This window comes from Miscanthus floridulus, chromosome 8, assembly GCF_019320115.1.
Source record: "Miscanthus floridulus cultivar M001 chromosome 8, ASM1932011v1, whole genome shotgun sequence".
Lineage (NCBI taxonomy): Eukaryota > Viridiplantae > Streptophyta > Magnoliopsida > Poales > Poaceae > Miscanthus > Miscanthus floridulus.
Window position 1 is genome coordinate 214,240,521 of NC_089587.1, and position 16,475 is coordinate 214,256,995.

Genomic DNA, 16,475 nt, shown 5'->3' on the forward strand with positions numbered 1-16,475 from the left:
ACTAACGACAACTGTTCTAATCCTATGCACACGGGTACTGTGACAACAACAATGCTTCTTCCTGTCTTTCGTTTCTCTCTAGTTCATCCATGCTAGACAACTTGAGGCATCCACACCCAAATAGGTGGGGTGGCCAGCACCTGAGATGACGTGAACTAATGAGGCGATATTGGCACCATTTACAACTACACGTTTCTCCTAATATTTAAACTTCATTTATAAGTTAACCATTGATTTTAATTGTGAACCAATTAACGATTTGCAACACCTTGTTATTTTTTAGCATTTTGCAAAATTAGGTAAAAGACACGACAAAAGTGTACCACTTTGGAGACTCGAGAAAATCAAGGAATTTTGAGCACCTACAACACACCCAAGTCGGAGCCAATTAGGGCAAGGAAGGCCTGGCACCAAACATCATGGCTTAGCCATTGTACCGTGTGGAGGACATCAACCTTGGGTATCACCACAACACACATATCAGGCCCCTTGTACATAGGGTGGGCAAGGGTGAAAAACATATTACGGGCAATACTCAGGGTATCTCTAGTGACTTGATACACAAGGCATAGGTAAACATTCCCAGATATCATGGAGATCTCGTTGCAAGTGACTTGGAAATATATATATGTAAAGTCAATTAAGGGCACCATTGTGACCTTGTAACCGTGAGCTTCTAGGCCCTTAGGTAGGTGGTTTCGGCGGTTAGTGACAATTTTTCTTTTGTGATTAACATGAGTGTTTTGGAGAAACATATGTTAGTCTTAGGTCACAAGGCATGAAGATGACGAAGTGTCCTCAAGCATTGATGAAGAAGCAAGTTGAGGACAACTTGGCATGTGGGGGGTGGCTAGTGTATGGATTAGAGGATCAAGTGTTAAAGCTGGGCCAGATGAAGACATCCCCAATAGTTGTTGATGAGATGACCAAAATAACTCAAGATTGAAGAAAGAGATTAATTAAGAAGTCAAGTGAAGCAATTGCAAACTCAAGGTTAAGTGGATTGTGGAGGAGTCAAGTATTGCAACTGAAGACCTTTCAAGAGAGTTAGGGTTGCCAATATGGGGATTCAAGTGTTGTGCAAAGATCGATCAAGTGATTCAGCGTGCATGGTGGTACAATCTTGAAGAACACATGGTTTAGGGAGCTTGGTTATGGTACAATGCAAGGAATCCAAAGGAACAAGTTTCGCCTCAATCGTAGTTCGTTTGAAGAGTTAAAGGTGAAACCAAAAGAAAGTGCACACAACTAACGGTCTAGCACAATGGAAAAGCGAACACCAAACAAAGGTGCAGTAGTCTAGTCAATACTTTGGTTCGAAGAGTACTATTGAAGTTAAAGCAACAAATAGTATGGCTGGTGAGGAATGTTTGCACCAGACAATTGGGTTCATAGTGACAAGCCAAGTTTTGCTGGCATTGTTGGAATGAACTGACCGGATGGTTTAGCCAAGTGTTTATGTGAGCACCGAACAACTGGCACAAAGATGTTGACGGTTGAAGTTGATCGTGCAAATGATCTTAAGGGATAGTTTGGCCATGAGTGCATTATGGGCACCAGACAATGACATTTGCTAGCCTTTGGGTGTGTCAGAACTATCCATTGTACGTGTACTATGCAAATGAATGCACCAGCTTGTCTCTCCAATGCATGTGGACTATCAGGTCAAGCTATTTTTAGGTGCCTATTGGAGCACTTTTGGCCTTGTTTGCCAACAACTCTCTCCTAAGGTTTGGGATATAAATATCCCCTTAGGGGTCTTTGTGTTGCCTTTTACCATGAGTTTAGTGGAGAGGACTATGGAGCTTAAGGAAAGAGAAATGTTATGATCAAGTGTGATATGTAGTGTGTTAGGGCCATGTGTTGGCATGAGACACACACATATGAGAGTGATCCCACTTTCATAGATGTGAGGCAGACATGAGAGCTGAAGTTTGCAAGCTAGGGCACTTGAGATCATATATATGTGATCTTCTAATGAAGGCGGTGGCCTTAATGGCGGCGATCCTCCAAGGGTGATATGGAGTGGTGCCGTATCGATGCAGGAGACAAGGAGCCCCCTCTCTCAGAGTCCAGGTGGAGGTTGGAAGTGAGACTTAGTGACTCACAGATCATTTTGTTTGTGATCCAACACTGTGATCGTATCGGATGGTAGGTGTGTCCATTGTGAGATTTGGTGACTCACAACATTATCTTTGGTTGGGTGATTGGGTCTAGTCCAACACTGAGATTGGAAATCTAGAATAGTCAGGTGGCTTAGGGAGACTACGTGAATCCATTGCCTTTGGTCCACTACAAGAGATAGGACCTTCTACGACGCTACATTAATGTCGTAGAAACTATAAATTTTGTCATGTTTCATAGTTTGCGACACACGTGCGGCGAAAATGCATTCGTCACTAGCTAAAGGTGTTCTGTGACAAAACTGATATTATCATCGTAACTTTTGCGACGATCATACTTGCGTCGTTGATTTACGACGCTCAATTATCGTCGTTACTAAGCAAAGAAAACATCATGAACCATTGACCATGGATGTCTATGCAGGTGTCACGTAGGATAATAAAATGTCATAAAATATTAGTCATATAACATGGTAATTCAATATATTGTAGCCGACTATATATATTGCAGCAAACAAAATCAGTTTATAGCCAACAAGCAAATTGAAAATGGCCACATTCATTACACCACTTAGCAAATCAGATCCATTAATAGTTGCATGTCCAAGTAATTCTCATGTCAAACTCAACCAAAAATACATGAACCTCACATATCAGTCAATAACTAAGTACTAGGTCCAACAAGTAGCAAAATAATCGCCATGAAATTTATCTAAGTGTTGCACCAACTCTTGTACACATGTTGCTGCAGCAGTAGTGTTCTCTTGGAGGCCATTGACTTGAGGCCAACATTTCGAAGAAATTTATTTAATGGCAAAACATGAGCAACGACTTCTACAAGAGTCTTTGATTATTCCCCATATGGTCAAACTGAGCCATGATAGCTTTCATTTGAGCCTAACATGACAAAAAAATAGTTTGGATGAGTAGCTAAAATGGGTTGCACAAGGGTAGCTAAGTAGTAGTAATAGTAAAGAGCATATTCATCTCAGGTTAGGACAACAGCTTGAGTTTGCATTATCATAAAAATTCAGTCTACAATAATATTTAGATTCTTTTACAACGAATAGCTAGCTGGAAGTGCCATCCATGGTGTAAAAATATTCAGATTCTAAAAAATAATAGTTCAGTGGCGTCTATTAGACAAATTTTCTGAATATAAATGCACAAAATCTGGAATCCTAACAAAAAAAGTATCCCATAATCCCAACAGGAGCAACACTTTCTAAACAACCAATTGCTTTAGAGTTGACTGGACCATTCACATACAAATCCAAGACCTACTTAAGGTATTATCAACTAAGGAAAACTAAAGGCATGAAAGCATAAGGCATATCTGTGAAACAACTGTGAGTCTGCCTCGTACTATCACACCTAATGATCTACACAGACCAACTTTTGCACTCTGCATTTAAGGCCTCTACATTAATATATTTTACATATAACACAAACCTAAATCAGAGGTATTAAAAGGAACAGATTGATAATGTTACAAGGGTACATTATCACAGCCTGTATCAAATTGGTTGGGAACTACACATTAAAGATAGCTTAGCGGAGTAGCTAATCTGACATGTACCTTTTCATACTTTTCACTCCTTTCTTGAAGGTGCAAAGATCCTACTTCATTCTCGCATAACAGTTCATCGTCAGCCCATCACCGAAGATTAAAATCCTAAGTAACACAAGAATGAAATACTGCCAGGTGAATTACAACTATGTGGGATAGAGGTGCAGCAATGTATAGCTGTTTTATTTAGTAGTCCTTGAAGCTCTGTAGAGAAAATTTCAAAGATGCAATGGAGAAATACTTATGCAAAATTGATCCTATAATGACCTGTGTTAGGTTGTAACTGCCCCAACATAAACACTTGCTGCAAGGTGCCCACAGCTACCAATTTTCTGTCCTGAAATTGAATTAAATTAGATTAGATACTTGCTTGAACATGTTTGCAAATAGTGAGACCAAATATAGACAAGTTAAAGTTAGTAGTCATTTGCCATCACTACAAAAAATCAGGGCTTGTATGACAAACCGGAACTATCATGTAAAGTACAGAAATTGTCATAAAAAGTACTTTATGACGAAAAAGCAGCGTCACGCCGGTCGTCATATAACGACCGTCACATAATGTACCTCGTGACGATTTTATGGGCCACCGTCACAAAATGTCAAGACCTTTTGTGACGGTAACGTTCTATCGTCACCTATTGTTACCTTTTATGATGACTATAATTGTCACATATTGTTTAGTCAACGCATCACATAATGTACGAACCGTCACAAATGGTACGTGGGAGGACAGGTTATTATGACAATAGGGTAACATCAAATATTGTGAGCCCAACATTTCCAGCCCAGGCCCATATTATGGGCTGACCCAATTGAAACAATAATAAACCATATAACCAATTCCATAATATCATAACGACCATACAAAGGCGCATGTTCCAGAATACATGTTTCCATACAAAATTACAACAAAAACATGAACACAAAATGATCCAGCCAACTAAACAAATTCTAGCAGCTAGCGTCAAGTTCTAGCCAGCACCTAGAGTCAAGTTCTTGCACCAAACAAGTTCCAGCCAGTAGCCAACAGCTAGCGCCAAGTTCCAGCCAACAGCCCAGCAAACAACGCCCATGACCCTATCTGTTATCTGAAAAGAAACAATGAAGAGGAAAAATGTACTATGCAAATGCTAACTAAAAGAATCACACTTTCCAATTGTTGGCATATTCAATTGTGTTTGAATGATCTAGATAAAAAAAATTTAAGTGAATATTGGTTAGCAAATTTCACTAAATAAATCACAGGATAGATCAAAACATGCAGGTATGTCATACGACTTTTTATCCTGTTTGGCTAAGCAATAAGTTGCAGAAACACACAATACTATTATATTGTAAAGAAACAATTCTTTGCATCATTCGAGCAAGAGGCAAATTATCATGGCCAAAGCAGCATATCCTTCAATGGTATTATCAATCAATTTATTTGCATTTCTACATAACAAGCAGAGCCTGTCATTATAAGCAGAAAAAACCAACAATATTCAACATGACACTAGACATCTGTTACCACACAAATTTAGCAGACTTGGTGACTTACGAGCTAATTCCAGCTGTAATAGAATTTGGGAATAGACCTAAATCAATATACACATCTATTACCACACAAATTTGTAGTAAAGCAGCAAGACAAATGAAGGAAAATGTAAAATAACAGATGTAATGAAATTTGAGAAAATAACTAGATCCATAAAGTAACCATTAAAACCACACAATTTATATTAAAACAAGAAGATAAATGCAAGTACAGGGACAATGGACAGCAGTAGGCAATTGTGATTGACATAATAGAAGTACTCAGTAGGGAAATCTTTGAAGCTGCAAAGTTACACCCAACTAAATAATGCAAAGATAGAAAGTCACGGTGACACCACTTGCTTGATTCATTCTAGAATCATTTCTTTCTTTCTATTGTTCCTTGCAAAGTTCACCTAAATGGTTTCCCTATATTGGTTAGAAAAATTACTTCACTAAAATGACACTTTTCATGGAGCAGGACTGCAAGAGATATTAGATTGAGTAGGACAACCGCTGGACATGGAAAAATGAATGAGTAAATATGATTCATCTTGCGTCACGAGATAAGAAAATATACAATCAAGTAAAGGATAAAAGAAATCATCCAATTGGTCTCCAAGTTGATGGCATAGGAAAGTCAGAAAAAAACTGCAGAAGCAAGCAGAGGAGTCACCCAAAAAAATAGAGCAAACTAAAGTTAGGCCAGCCCCTATCCTTTCTCCAATAGCCCAAGGACTAAACTGTGATAGTAGTTATGTGAAGTTAAAGATTGTGCTACCTTTGTGCCAATGGAAGCATAAGCAGCAGCAACCAAATGAACGCTAGAGACAGTAGTGACACTAACGCTGCAACAGGGCATGACGAGCAACTGTGGTAGAGTGGCCATGGAAATTGACCTGTGAATGCACCTGTGCGATGCAGTCAAGGGAGTAGACGACACAACTAATCATCACCTTGTCTAGAACCAGCTTGCCTCTGAGGGTTTCTTCGTATGCACACCGCCGCAGGCCACAGATATCCATTATCTTAAGCATTATAGAACTGCAGTCATATACTTATCCATACAAAATCATCACTGTTAGTACCAGTTTTTTTCCTAGATGCATAATTCATCTGGCAATGTATTACAATTTAAAGGAAATAATATGTAGCTAAATTTTAATGACAGCTGATTTAATTCTCATAGGAAAAAAAGAGTCAATCAGATGTGAAATTTTTTAGAAAATAATCTTGCAGGATTAACTGTTTAAGAGAAGATTCATATAGTGATCATAATATTTGGACAAATTATACTAATTTATCAGATGAAGCAACCATATATAACAATTGTAGATCTTGATGAGTTCCAACACCTTTGTATTCAAAAGTTTTTCATCTGAGGTCATTTAGTGTCTCGTTTGACAAAGTTTGACCAAATCAAATTTTAAATTTAAAAAAAATGACACTTTGACACCAGTTTTTGAAGCTCTAAATAGTTTCAAATAGAAAATTCATGAATACCAAGTTTGTTAAGCTCATCAAGATCTACATTTGTTGTTTTGGTCAACTTTTCATTTGACAAAGTTTGAACCATTCAAATTTTGGATTTTTAAATTTTGACCGCTCCAAACCAGTTTTCGAAACCCTAGATGGTCTCAACTAGAAAAGTCATGAATACCAAGTTTGTACAACTCATCAAGATCTACAATTGTTATATGGGTCATTTTTGCATTTGAGAAAGTGTTAGGAAAGTTTAGTTCTAAATTGACAAGTCTCTCCTATAGTTTCATAAACTCTATGTGAGATTCATGATTTTGTGACTAGTGTTTACTAACACTTTCTCAAATGGAAAAATAACCTATATAACAATTGTAGATATTGATGAGTTCTAACACCTTTGTATTCAAAAATTTTTCATCTGAGGTCATTTAGTGTCTCGTTTGACAAAGTTTGACCAAGTCAAATTTTAAATTTAAAAAAAATGACACTTTGACACTAGTTTTTGAAACTCTAAATGGTTTCAAATAGAAAAGTCATGAATACCAAGTTTGTTAAGCTCATCAAGATCTACATTTGTTGTTTTGGTCAACTTTTTATTTGATAAAGTTTGAATGATTCAAATTTTGGATTTTTAAAATTTGACTGCTCCAAACCAGTTTTCGAAACCCTAGATGGTCTCAACTAGAAAAGTCATGAATACCAAGTTTGTATAACTCATCAAGATATACAATTGTTATATAGGTTATTTTTGCATTTGAGAAAGTGTTAGGAAAGTTTAGTTCTAAATTGACAATAGTTTCATAAACTCTATGTGAGATTCATGATTTTGTGACTAGTGTTTACTAACACTTTCTCAAATGAAAAAATGACCTATATAACAATTGTAGATATTGATGAGTTCCAACACCTTTGTATTCAAAAGTTTTTCATCTGAGGTCATTTAGTGTCTCGTTTGACAAAGTTTGACAAGTCAAATTTTAAATTTTAAAAAATGACACTTTGACACCAGTTTTTGAAGCTCTAAATAGTTTCAAATAGAAAATTCATGAATACCAAGTTTGTTAATCTCATCAAGATCTACATTTGTTGTTTTGGTCAACTTTACATTTGACAAAGTTTGAACGATTCAAATTTTGGATTTTTAAATTTTGACAGCCCCAAACCAGTTTTCGAAACCCTAGATGGTCTCAACTAGAAAAGTTATGAATACCAAGTTTGTACAACTCATCAAGATCTACCTTCTTTGTTTTGGTTATTTTTTCATATGACTTTGTTTGAACAGTTTGAATTTTAAATTTCAAAATATTAGAATTTTGAACATAATTTTAGAGTACTAAGTAATTTCAAATGAAAAAGTCATCAACAAGAAGATTGTAAAGCTCATTGAGATCTACAAACTTCATTTTGGTCATTTGTTCATTCGACAAAATGATAGTAACGTTGTTCACAAATTTTACAGATCTCTCTTATAGTTTCATAAACTATGAGAGAGATGTGTAAAATTTGTGAACAACGTTACTATAACTTTATCGGATGAACAAATGACCAAAATAAAAAGTGTAGATCTTGATGAATTATACAGCCTTTATGTTTATGACTTTTTCATTTGAAATCATTTCGGGTTTCAAAATCTAGTTTGAAGTCGTTATTTTTTTTAAATTTAAAATTTGAATTGGTCAAACTTTGTCACAAGAAAAGATGACCAAAATCAATACATTAACTTGATAGATAATGATTTTAGAAAAATTTAGGAAAAATCATCACATTTGGAGTTAATATGTGGGAGAAAGACTAGTTACAAGTTTTAACCAGAAATTAAAAAGAGAAATCGTTCTTGTTCATGATGAACAAGTGATTTATAAATTAAAAAAAAGAAAGAAAAAGAAAAAGACATCTCTTGGGCCTTCTATTTTAGGCTCGGCCTGCCTCCTTCCACCTGGGCCCCCTCTACATTTTTTACATGGGCCTAGGCCAAGCTCCGAGCCCAACTGTCATGGGTCAAGGCTCCACCTCATACTGGGGTATTTTATGACATTGGGGGTCGTCATATTTGATAAAACATTCAGTGATGGTCTACTGTCGTCATATAAAAACTGTCTAAATCGTCAAAAATTCACAACCGTCAACCGACTCCTGCCGCTTGACAATTTGTGACGAAACTTGCTACCTTTATGTGACACAAGAAACGATGTTGTCATAAATACTTTTGGGTCTCATAATTTTATGACGACACATAACTTTTCGTCATATTATGTTACATTATATGACGAAAACAGGCCTCGTCATGAGGGATTTTGTCATAAAAAGAAGAATTTCTTGTAGTGCATGTGCATGCATGAGGATATAGACCGGGAAAGCAAAGAATAAGTTTGTCACTTACAATGGACTGCCGTCTGTAGACAGTATGCCAGTTGTCACAACATATTATTTCTCACGTAGACTTCTAACCCAAATGATTCATCTCAGTATCTAAAATTTTCTATATTGAAAGGAAATACCAAATTGCCAAAATTTTCTATATTGATGCACTCGTATTTTCCAAATAGTAGAAAGATCATTTTCTCTTGTGCAAATAAACATGAATGGAACTAATGGACATAAGTAACCAATAGACAGTAGCAGTAATGGAAACAACAATAGATATGGTCCACGACAAATGTAAAATAGAAGCAATCAAACTCTTTTTTTAAAAAAATATATATTTTCATACACAGCATGTCAATGCAACTAATGGACAAGTCATGCTTCATTTTTTCACTAAGTTATTTCTCCTGTGGCCCAGGAAAGTAAATCTACAAGTGACTTAAAAACTAAGCCACACCTCACTAATAGACATGGAGCAACTAAACTAATGTTCAGAGTAAAAACTGCACAGGTTAGTGTGGAATCTACTCTCTTTTTTCCTGCATAAAAGATCGAAGCACAAGAGATTTTTCCTTGATAATATCAGCAGTCATTTTTACTTTTTAACAATAGTCACACAAGAGATCTTTGCTGCATAAAAGGTCAGTTACCGCTATGAACCAAATACCACATTTCTATTAAATTTGGACTATGTATACACACAGACAAAAAATAGACAACACGTGTATCAGAAAGATGAGGAAGAACTAACTCGGAAGTGAATAAAGCACCATGGATCAAATCCATAGAAGAAACTCCATCTAGCCTGCCGTTTTGTGTCACACCAAAAGATCCAACCTAATGCCACCCTATCAAAAATCCCCGAAAGTTGAAAGACGATTACTATTGAGTAAAAATCAGTTCAGGTGAGTGATTACATGAGCAAGGAAGTAATGGGAACTAAACAAAACCTAACAAATCACATGGTCACAAGCACCAGTGCTCCACCACGCCGGATCAACAGTCTGTCGGATCCTGCAGAGGAAGAAGAAAGGCTTCCACTGGAGACAGAGATTCAACATCCTTCTCCAAGGGTGACCGTGGATGTGGATGACCCTACATGGATTCGACCCTCACTTGTTAGATTCGAGGCAAAGGGGAGGGGAGGAGAGGGAAGGGGCCGGGATGACTGCTGACCTGCCGTTGCCGTAGGTGGATCTGCCGACACACGAACTCGAGGAAGAGCAGGGGGCTGGCTGGCTGCCTCAGCCGTCGGTGTATGTCGCCATGGCTCCGACCCACTTCAGTAAGAATAGGGGTGTGTGGTGTTTGTGTTCCCCGCGGCGGTCGCCCCATTGGGAGGAGATCGGTCATGGCACTGGCGAAGCTCGGCTTTGGACTAGAGGAGCTCGGCGATGGGGGCTTCGATGGAATTTGGGGAGGCGTCGATGGGAGGACGGCGGCAAAGTGAGAACTGAGAGAACTGACGGTGGCCAAAGTATGTGGTTTTTATTTTATTTTTTGTTATTGTTAGGGTTGGCGGATTTGATGTGGCGAGAGCGCGCAGAGGAAATTTTGGCGCCATGGGAGGGAAAAACATCAGCGGGAAAAGGGAGGAAAAAAATTGGCGCCGGTTGAAATACCTGGAGATGGGTATTATAAAAAAAATCTGAGTGACAACTTTCAATAGACTTTTGGAACTATAAGGGCCTGTTTGGATCAAAGGATTTTTGTAGGAATATCAAAGGAAATGAAAACGCTGGAAAAGGAAACGAGTAGCGCGTTTGGAATGAAGGAAAATAATCTTTCATTTCCTCCGGAACACTGTGCCTCCTTCACGATTTCATAGGAAAACAAAACTCTAGTCCGATCTCTGGTTTTTGCTTCCTTTACGAAGTTCGAGGTGAGCACACCATTAAACACACGGATGGGGTGCATTACCATCAGAAAAGAGCCAGGTGACTAGTACTACTTTGTAGTTTGATTCTTTGTTTGTGCTAAGTACTGCTCCTCAGCTGTTTTTTCCCGCATTTTGATTTTCCACATTCCAAACACTCTTTCACATCATATTCCTATGTTTTTCCTTTCCTCTGTTTTGCTAGGATGCCTATATCTCTTTCCTGTGTTTTTCTCATTCCTCTATTTTGCATTCCTTTGTTCCAAACATGCCCTAAATATTTTATAACAAAAAAGTCATGGATTACAAAGTTATATATCTAATTAAGATCTATAACCTTGCTTCTATTTGTTTTCCATTTGAGGTAAATTAAAAAATTTAAATTTCAAAATATAAGAACTTCATATATAATTTTAGGACCAAAAATAATTTGAAATTAAAAAGTCATCAACTACAACATTGTTGGTCACATCGAGATCTAGAACATTGGTTTTCTTTTTTTTTCATCTGAGGTAGTTTGGACAGTTCAAAATTTTGAATTCAACATATGGTACGTGGAGTTGAGCTTAGTAAGTTAAAATTTAAATAATAAGACGATTGTTTGTTGGCATGTCATGAAGAACTATAGTTCCTCATAAAATGGAAATCCTTCTGTTTACGACGACTTCTACAAGATCTTAGCAACGCACATATAATTTTTGTCGTAAAGTCATGAGCCCACTGAAAAACGTCGTAAAGCAGAATGACTTAGCGACAAATTTAACTGTCATCACGAGAAAATCGCCGTAGAAGGTCATATCTCTTGTAGTGGTCAAAAGCAAACATCATGACTGGAAGAGACATGGTGTCCGGGAGTACCTCGGTGGAGCTCCAACATGGACAAGGTGTTGTGTTTTGGCAACCAATACCACAGAATAAATACATTTGTCTATTTGTCTTCTTTATGTCTTGCATTACTTACTTTTCTAGTTTAGGTGTTAGTGCCCGTTTGTGTACAAGAGCGATCTTGAGTGTGAAAATCAGGATTCCATGCTAGAGTGTGCTTGTTTTGAAATTGGCATAACAATATTCTTAGAGAAATTAAAGGTCAGAATCTTGTTTTGAAGACTTTTCTCCTAAATAATAAGGCTTATATTGTTGGAGCTAGCGCAAGGTAATTGTTTTTGTTCAACTTAATTCAAGGTACACGTAGTGAATAAACTAGGTTTGAATGGAAATACTATTTTTTAAAGAAAACACATATATGTATTTAGAATCCTTAGGCTGTATATCTAGTACATATATATCATGACTTATTTGCTTTTTGGTGAAATAAGCAAAACCAGTTCAACATTGCTGTTTTGAGAGAACTCTAGTTATACTATACATTATTTATGCATACCTCATAATTTATGACGCCAAGTTCTACGTGCATATTGAAAAATTATTTCACATGTTGCCTTTGAGTGAGCGTGATAAAACAGTAGATACAGTTTACGGTTAACAACAATTGCAGTTGATTTGTTTCAATGTAGAAAACCTGAAAAATGATTACAACCAATGGCCCAAAAATTCCCTCCAATTTGTGTTTGCCTGCCCCCTGCTACACACAACAAATAATGAAGAAACACACCCCTTAACTTTTCCACAATTACCTAGTAGTCTCTCAGTGGTGTCTTACACTACTGCTTACTAGTCATGGAGGTGGAAGTGATTCGACCACCCCCCACTTGTTACTACTCTTGCTGCTGCTACTCTCCCCGTCCTTGCCGCCCACCACCTGCCCGTCCTTCCCCATATAGCTGTTGATCGCGGCAGCGATCGCCACGGAGAACTTACTTGGGTCTGCCATGACTGCGCCGACATTGTCCGGCAATGTCGCTGTCATCTTCTCGTCGCCGCCGGTGCTCCAAAACGGCCTCTTGCTCCCTGCTGGCAGACCACCACCACCGATGCCCTGCGAAGGGTCCGATGACCACGGGTACTTGCTGCTGAAATGTGGCGCCTGCTGAGCTAGCATGGACGACGAATGCCCGAACATGTTGAGATGCTGCACGCCAGTGGCCGCGCCAGGGGCGCTGGGCATTGACGACGGTGGTGCGCTGAGCAGCGGCGAAGCGGCGGAGTGGTGGGATGTGGAGTTGAGCAGGTACGGGGGGCTGAGGTAGGGAGGCGCCGCTGAGCCGCCGCCAGCCTCGGAGATGGAGGAGGAGGAGCTCGTGCTGGAGAGCAGCATGAATGTGGCCGCGGCGGAGGTGGTGGAGGCCATGGCGGTGGCGCCGACGGGGAGCGGGTGGTTGTGCGTACCCTCGTACGTCGTCACCAGGATCGACATGTCTTCTAGGCATCGCTGCACCTGCAAATCGCGCACACCATTTATCACGAATCGCTCACTCCATGCACTGATGCAGTGATGCACACGTACACATAATTCGAAGCAGCCGGCCGGTGCGACGAAATTTAGTGGCAGGGACTGCAACGCATGCGCTGAAGTGGCAAGGCAAATATTTGGTTACCTGCTTGCGCACCGGGCATCCCGGCGCGACGGTGCACCGGTAGTAAGCTCGCGGGCACGGGTTGCCCTTGGCGACCTTCTGCCCGTACTTTCTCCACTGGCACCCGTCGTTCATCTGCATGCACGCACTCGAACGGGATCACTCGTCTCATCATCAACTTGGCCGTGAAATCATGCACAAGAACTCGATCAGTGAGATGCAGCTGCATGCGTCTTACAGTGGGGCCTTGGCATCGGACGCGCACGGAAACCCTAGTTTTGCGGTTGGCCGGGTTGACGCTCTGGCTCGTGATCCCGGCCGCGGCAAGGTCGCCACCGGCGGCCGCCGGTACCCCGAGCTTGCTACTCTCCAGCAGCGCGTAGCCCTTCGCCTTGCCGTCGGTACCTTCCAAGTCGTGTGCATGCCCCGCCTCCAGCTTCTCATCCTCGTACGACGACGACGCTCTCAGGCTCAGGGATAGCCCAAGATCCTCCTTGGCGTCGTCGTCGGTGTCATCGCTCCCCACAGACGGCCGCCGCGCTGCTTGCCGTTCCTTGCGCTTCGGCTCCGGGAAGCCGCCGCCAGTCCCGGCGGCGGTAGCGCCGAGGGAAAGGAACACCTCGGGCTCCTGCGCGCGCATCGAATTAGAAATCAAATCAAACCACGGATCCAATTGACATGGTAATTATGGTGTCACGTGGAAGAATTTTAAAAGCGGCACGAGATTGGCGCTAGCTAGCTAGATGGTAACATGGAGTAGAATAGTAGGCTACAATTGGATAACACCCTAGCTAGCTAGATAAGAGATTAATTGATTAGCGTAGGATTATTAGCTACTCCTCTATTACCTTAGGCTCATCTGCCTGTTGCTGCTGATAGCAGGCTTCTACCTTCTTCTGCAGCTCGTGGTAGTCACGCACGGTCCGGTCGACGGCTCGCCGGAGCATCCGGTTCTCCTCCTTCATCTTCTCCATCTCCTCCTGCATCGCGCTCACCTGAAGACATACACACGCATGTCATTACAGGGGGAATTAAACAAGATGAACACTCGCTGCTTATCTGCAAAGGTTAATTAGCAACACTTGCGCCACCTATCGAAAAATAACTACACTATAGTACATCTAGCTAGCAGCCACGCTAGCACAGCCCTTTAATTTGCAGATTGACTGTAACTCTGTAAGCTAGTATATGTGCTTTACCTCGTCTTGCACCATGGTGCTGTAGCTATCGTCCCCGTCGCCGTTGCCGGCGGCCTCTACCACGTTCTTGTCCTGCGCACGAGTTTCGCCCCCATGGCTCTCACCGTCGCCGTGGGCGTCCGCTGCCGATTGCTTGTCGTCCTCCATCTCCTCTCCTTCTTGAGGCCTATATTTGATCTCCTTGGTGCCGTCTCCTCCTTGGTCTACAACCACTTCAACTACCACCTTCTCCTCGCCGGTTTCCTCTTTCGGCGCCTCTCCTTGCTCCTTGAACCGTTCTTCTTTCTTGTCCACCTCACCATCATCCTTGTCCCGGCGGCGATCGCCTTTGCCTCTGCCGCCGCCACTGTGGTCTTCATCACTCCTCTCCGCCTCTAGGGAGAGATCTATCGCGGCTCTCTTCTTCTTGGATGACATGCTCTTGACCTCTATCTAGTTAGCTTAATTGTGTACCTTTGTCTCTCTGCAGTCTGTACAGCTAATATAAGGAGGAACGGTCTTAAATCCCAATGCTGCTTCTCCCGAGGCATCTAAGTCAATGTCCGGGTTGTCTAAGACGTATTAAAGAGGCAATGAGAAGGGAGACTCCTCTCTCATCAAACCTATTATCTCATGTCATTTCCTATTCAACAAATAGCCAGCCTACTTTGGTACATGCATGGCTGCATACACAACCTACCAAGCAACATTTATCTATTTGGGGGGCACACATGTCAGAGACACACAGAGGGTACCTGGTTTTCACAAGTCAATGAGACGATGTATGAGCAATGGCGATAGACGATTAATTTGAAGGGTGTGTTAGCGCACGGTGGTGTGATCCAAATGACAAGAATACCCAGTCAAGTGGGGTGCTCCGTCATGTGATGCGAGGAGCGCTTCCAACGCCAAGGATTGGTATTGTATGGAGCCCAGGTCAACTCTTTGGAATTTCTCTGATCAGGGGCTGACGTTGCTATCATCACCCACCTTAATTTCCCCCATTGATCTTAGGACAGGACAGATCAAATTGTGGGCTAGTATATATATGTAGCACAGATTTTATAACAAAAAGCATGACATCCACATATGTCAACTTTCAATGTTCTAGTATATATCATAGAACGAACTGCTATATTCGAACTATTGACTTATCATATAATGTCACATTAGTTTAGTATCCCAGTGGTTCAAACAATGTTAATGATTTGATGGAGAAGATATATAGCTGTAGAGACTTCATCAACAGGACAAAGAAATGCAACATGCATGCGTTTGATGAAAATACTACTTGGATGCCTTCTGTCTTCTGAAATAAGAAAATATGGTGATTGCAGTGTATTAAGAAATGCCCACGACTGTGTTGCGTCTATGTAAACCTAGCAAATGATGGTTTGGAGAAAGAAAAGTAGCTAATTAAGGCGTGGCCATTTTGTTTTCCTAAGGCTTTGTGATCCACAGATTTTATACACTTGCTTCGATGTCTCTGTTACTCAGACCTCTGCAATGTGTTGACCCATGGCATGCCATCGTCTGCATCCTAACAATGCAGTAGCCATTTCAGTGCCCCTCTCCTTCTAATCTCAGTACTACCAACTGAACACAAGGCAGGCCAAGTTGGCGCCGTACATACAGAATCTTGAGTCAACTTGCTTGGGCCACACAGAATTTCACGGGGCGTTTTTGTGCACTAGCTAGCTAGTTTTCTGCTCAACTATGCTCTCTTCCGTAATATACTACACCTTCGATCTGATCATGTTTCTCTTTTCTTTTATTCACTTTATTATATAGTTATATGCTTCCTCATGATGATTCAGGTCAACTGGTTGTTGGAACCAAAAACTGGCTAACCCTTGTTCCTTGTGGACCTTGGATTTGGAATAGATCTCA

The 16,475-nt window shown here is 40.6% G+C and overlaps 1 protein-coding gene across 1 annotated transcript; it reads right to left on the reverse strand.

The window, feature by feature from the left end:
- Positions 1-12,608: 12,608 nt before the first annotated feature.
- LOC136474900 (probable WRKY transcription factor 9) lies at positions 12,609-15,051 on the reverse strand. The gene is made up of 5 exons (XM_066472473.1): positions 14,607-15,051; positions 14,256-14,402; positions 13,646-14,035; positions 13,429-13,542; positions 12,609-13,268 (listed from the first exon to the last, which is right to left on the reverse strand). The coding sequence occupies exons 1-5, from the start codon at positions 15,021-15,023 to the stop codon at positions 12,609-12,611; spliced, it is 1,728 nt and encodes a 575-aa protein (XP_066328570.1). The 5' UTR covers positions 15,024-15,051.
- Positions 15,052-16,475: the final 1,424 nt, after the last annotated feature.

Coding starts and splice junctions, on each gene's coding strand:
- LOC136474900 (XM_066472473.1), bottom strand. CDS start 15,023: ATGTCATCCAAGAAGAAGAGAGCCGCGATAGATCTCTCCCTAGAGGCG. Junction 13,543..13,645: donor TCCGATGCCAAGGCCCCACT/GTAAGACGCATG, acceptor GCGTGCATGCAG/ATGAACGACGGGTGCCAGTG. Junction 13,269..13,428: donor GATGCCCGGTGCGCAAGCAG/GTAACCAAATAT, acceptor CGCGATTTGCAG/GTGCAGCGATGCCTAGAAGA.